The sequence below is a fragment of the Hylaeus anthracinus genome, unplaced genomic scaffold (genome assembly GCF_026225885.1).
Source record: "Hylaeus anthracinus isolate JK02 unplaced genomic scaffold, UHH_iyHylAnth1.0_haploid 3, whole genome shotgun sequence".
NCBI lineage: Eukaryota > Metazoa > Arthropoda > Insecta > Hymenoptera > Colletidae > Hylaeus > Hylaeus anthracinus.
The window spans coordinates 612,081-616,953 of record NW_026535284.1 but is presented as its reverse complement, the minus strand read 5'-3'; the positions used below and the strand labels follow the sequence as shown (position 1 = coordinate 616,953).

General features: G+C 46.1%; 1 protein-coding gene across 1 annotated transcript; it reads left to right on the top strand.

Moving 5' to 3' along the window:
- Positions 1-623: 623 nt before the first annotated feature.
- LOC128893679 (dynein heavy chain, cytoplasmic-like) lies at positions 624-4,637 on the top strand. Its single transcript, XM_054154821.1, is given in 6 exon segments — positions 624-905; positions 1,034-2,123; positions 2,126-2,481; positions 2,484-3,334; positions 3,336-3,457; positions 3,460-4,637. Coding segments are annotated over 6 exon segments (3,879 nt in total).
- The last annotated feature ends 236 nt before the right edge of the window (positions 4,638-4,873 follow it).

Genomic DNA, 4,873 nt, shown 5'->3' with positions numbered 1-4,873 from the left:
CCATGCTAGTGAGAGGGACCTTTTTTTTTTTAATGTGTGTAAATGCTTTACCCACCCCCCCCCCCCCCCCCCCCCCCCGGGGGGGGGGGAAGGCAGGGGTATGCGGGACTTAATCCAGCCTGACGGGCGCCTCAGTCGCTCCCGTCAGCCTGGGTCATATCCGCTGTTACACCCGGCCCTGCCGGTGTCCCTTTTCATCGACATCCCAACTTGGGACCCCTCCCGATTTCAACGGATGTGCTGGCGTTGAGTGTTGACGCCTATTTCGATTTCCCAATTAACGATTTACTATCGGCTACAGAACTTGAAAGAATACGAATTAGCATTTAGCAGATTTTTATGCATCTACGGAAAATTAGAAGCACAAAATACCCTACTCAGAGAGCATTAAAGTTGATAGAAGCCATCTCCAGAGATCTAGGACAGCAACTTCTAAAAGTGTTGGGTACAAGAAGGTTAATGCACATTCCATTTGATGAGTTTGAAAAAGTTATGGGACAGTGTTTCGAAGTATTTAATACGTGGGACGACGAATACGAAAAGTTAACTGGACTATTAAGAGACATTATGAAGAAGAAACGCGACGAACACATGAAAATGGTATGAAAAAGTTAGAAGCTAGAATGGAACACATGCGACAATTCCGTCGACATCACGAGCAACTCAGGACAGTTATCGTTCGAGTACTTAGACCTACGGTTCATCAAAATAATAGTAACGCCACGTTGGAAAATTCTGATAACGATAAGGTTGAATTTGCTTTAAATGCGGCAGATGCAAACGCCATCAACGAAGTAAATTTGGCATACGAGAACGTGAAAGAAATCGATTGCCTTGATATTACCAAAGAGGGTCTTGACTCCTGGAAAGCTGCTGTTCATAGGTACGAAGAACGAATCGAAAGAGTTGAAGCATGAATCACGGCTCACCTCAGAGATCAATTAGGTACTGCGAAGAATGTAAACGAAATGTTTAGAATCTTTTCACGCTTTAATGCGCTTTTCGTGAGACCGCATATTCGGGGAGCTATTAGGGAATACCAGACACAGTTAATACAAAGAGTGAAAGACGACCCTCGTGGAAATGTCCAGATTTCTTCCCATCTGTTTGCTCGCTGATTCCGTCGCAACCCTTGCATAGAGACGCCGTTATAAACGCTTGCGTTTACGTTCACCAAACGTTGCACAAGGCCAACGCTAGACTGGCAAAACGAGGCAGCAGAACCATGGCGATCACACCGCGTCATTACTTGGACTTCATCAATCATTTCGTGAAATTGTATCAGGAGAAGAGGAGCGACTTGGAGGAACAGCAATTGCATCTGAACGTCGGTTTAAGTAAAATCGCGGAATCGGTGGAACAGGTGGAAGAAATGCAAAAAAGCTTGGCTATCAAATCTCAGGAACTGCATGCAAAGAATGAAAAGAGAGACGACGTTATGGCTGATTTAGCACAAGTCGAACCAGCTGTCATCGACGCACAAAACGCTGTGAAATCGATAAAGAAACAACATTTAGTCGAAGTTCGGTCTATGGCAAATCCGCCGGCAATCGTGAAGGTCGCGTTGGAGTCTATCTGCTTATTGCTCGGTGAAAATGCCAGTGATTGGAAATCTATCCGCGCTGTCATCATGAGGGACAATTTTATCAATACTATTGTCTCTAATTTCAGTACCGAGGACATTACCGATGAGGTGAGAGAGAAAATGAAGAGTCGCTACCTAAGCAATCCCGACTACAACTTTGAAAAAGTTAATCGAGCCAGCTTGGCTTGCGGACCTCTCGTCAAATGGGCTATTGCACAGATTGAATATGCAGACATGTTGAAACGCGCAGAGCCTCTGAGAGACGAGCTCCACTCGCTGGAACGACAGGCTGAAACGAACATGCAGAAAGGCGAAGAAGTGAAAAATTTAATCGTTCAACTCGAGCAAAGTATAGCCTCGTACAAGGAAGAATATGCTCAGCTAATTTCTCAAGCTCAAGCTATCAAAGCTGACTTGGAGAGCGTGCAAGCCAAAGTCGATCGTTCTATCGCTTTACTCAAATCCTTGGTAATCGAAAGGGAACGATGGGAAGCGACGAGCGAAACATTCAAGAGTCAAATGTCCACGATAATCGGAGACGTCTTTTGTCGTCCGCCTTCCTGGCTTATGCTGGGTATTTCGACCAACACTACCGGCAAAATTTGTTTAGTACTTGGTGTGAACATCTACAACACGCTAATCTACAATTCCGACCTGATATAGCTAGAACGGAATATCTCTCTAATCTCGACGAGCGATTGAGGTGGCAAGCTAACGCGCTGCCAACAGACGATCTTTGCAATGAAAATGCCATCATGCTGAAACGCTTCAACAGATATCCGTTGATCATCGATCCATCTGGACAAGCAACTGAATTTATAATGAATGAATTCAAGGATCGAAAGATCACCAAGACGAGCTTCTTGGACGACTCGTTCGACGTCGACTTCGACGACTTAGGAAGAATCTTGAGAGCGCTCTTCGTTTTGGCAATCCCCTATTGGTGCAAGATGTCGAAAATTACGATCCGATATTAAATCCTGTACTCAACAGAGAATTAAGAAGGACAGGCGGACGTGTACTCATCACTCTTGGTGATCAGGATATCGATCTTTCGCCGTCTTTCGTGATTTTCTTGTCCACGAGAGACCCAACGGTCGAGTTCCCGCCGGATATTTGTTCTCGTGTCACCTTCGTTAACTTCACCGTTACTAGAAGCTCTCTACAGAGTCAGTGTTTGAATCAAGTCTTGAAAGCCGAGCGACCCAACATAAACGAAAAGAGATCCGACTTGTTGAAGTTGCAAGGTGAATTCCATTTGCGACTACGGCAGCTCGAGAAATCGTTGCTTCAAGCACTGAACGACGCCAAGGGAAAGATTCTCGACGATGATTCTGTGATAACTACCCTCGAAACATTGAAACAAGAAGCTGCTGACATTAGCAAGAAGGTCGAGGAGACGGATAAAGTGATAGCAGAAATTGAAACGGTTTCTCAGCAATATATGCCTTTGTCTCAAGCCTGTTCAAACATGTACTTCACGATGGACAGTTTGAATCAAGTACACTTCTTATACCAGTATTCCCTGCAAATGTTTTTGGACGTTTTCACATCCGTTTTGTCTCAGAACCAAAGACTGACCAATATTACCGATTATACTCAGCGGTTGTCCGTTATTATCAGCGACTTATTCTCTGCCTGTTACGAGCGCGTTGGACGTGGAATGTTGCACACGGATAGATTAACATTTGCATTGTTATTGTGCAGAATACATTTGAAAGGAATCGCCACGGAATCCACGTACAACAGAATTCACGTTCTTCTTGCGGGGCAAAGAAGGCGTTCTAAATATTCGAGGACCTCTTGCACCTAATCTAAGCTCGGAGCAGCAGGAAGCCATGATGCGATTGAGTCTCAGGTTGCCAGCTTTCAAGAACTCTCCGTGAAGATTCAAGAGAACGCGGAGTTCAACGCGTAGTTGCAATCACCGACCCCAGAGACCTGTGTCCCGAAACTTTGGGACGAAGAGAAGCCACTGACTCCTATAGGAACGTCTATGCACCAGTTGTTAGTGATTCAAGCCTTCAGACCTGACCGCGTAACAGCCGCTGCGACTCTGGTCGTAACATCTGCTTTGAGAGAATCCTTCATGGCCGCCGCAGAAGCTGAACTCGATTTTGCTTCAGTTGTGGAGAATGAACTTAAAGCCACAGTTCCTGCTTTGCTATGCTCGGTGCCTGGTTTCGACGCCTCCGGTAGGGTTGATGATCTGGCTGCCGAGTCTGGCAAACAGATAGCCAGCATTGCTATAGGGTCTTCGGAAGGATTCAATCAAGCCGACAGAGCGATAAACATGGCTGTTAAAGCTGGTAGATGGGTATTATTGAAGAACGTTCACTTAGCCCCACAATGGTTGGTGCAACTCGAAAAGAAATTGCATAGTCTGCAACCACACGCCAGCTTCAGACTGTTCTTGACCATGGAGATCAATCCTAAAGTACCTGTGAATCTGCTCAGAGCTGGTAGAATATTCGTCTTCGAGCCACCACCTGGCATCAGAGCAAATCTGCTACGAACGTTCAGCACTATACCCGCGTCGAGAATGATGAAAGCACCCAACGAAAGAGCTCGTCTCTATTTCTTGTTAGCGTGGTTCCACGCCATCGTTCAAGAACGTCTTCGTTACGCACCATTAGGATGGGCCAAACATTATGAATTCAACGAAAGCGACTTAAGAGTAGCTTGCGATACTCTGGATACGTGGATAGAGACCACCGCCATGGGTAGAACTAACTTACCTCCGGAGAAAGTGCCTTGGGATGCTGTGGTGACGCTACTTTCTCAATGTATATACGGTGGAAAGATCGATAATGATTTCGACCAACGTCTGCTGACGTTCCTTCGAAAACTCTTTACACCGAGGTCCTTCGAAGCAGACTTCGCGCTAGTTGCTAACATCGATGCATCTCAAGCAAGTCAAAGAAATATTACCATGCCTGATGGTACGAGGCGCGACCATTTTCTGAAGTGGATCGAATCGCTGTCCGATAGACAAACACCTTCCTAGCTCGGGCTACCCAACAACGCCTCCCTAGTAACAAACCATAACTAACTAAGTTTCTTTTCCCTCCTTTAATATCAAACAGTCACATTGCCCGTGTTCGATGATACATGGATGCCTCGGCTGGCCACCCCAGCAGAAAGGCTGCTCCCGCCGCCTATCCTGGACAACCTAAGAAGGAGGGAGTGCATCCAGGGACAGGCTTGGGTGGGACCCAATGGCACCATCGTCTGTGATGGGTGCCATTGGACCTTCTCAGAAGTAGAGGCACAACAATACGATAATAC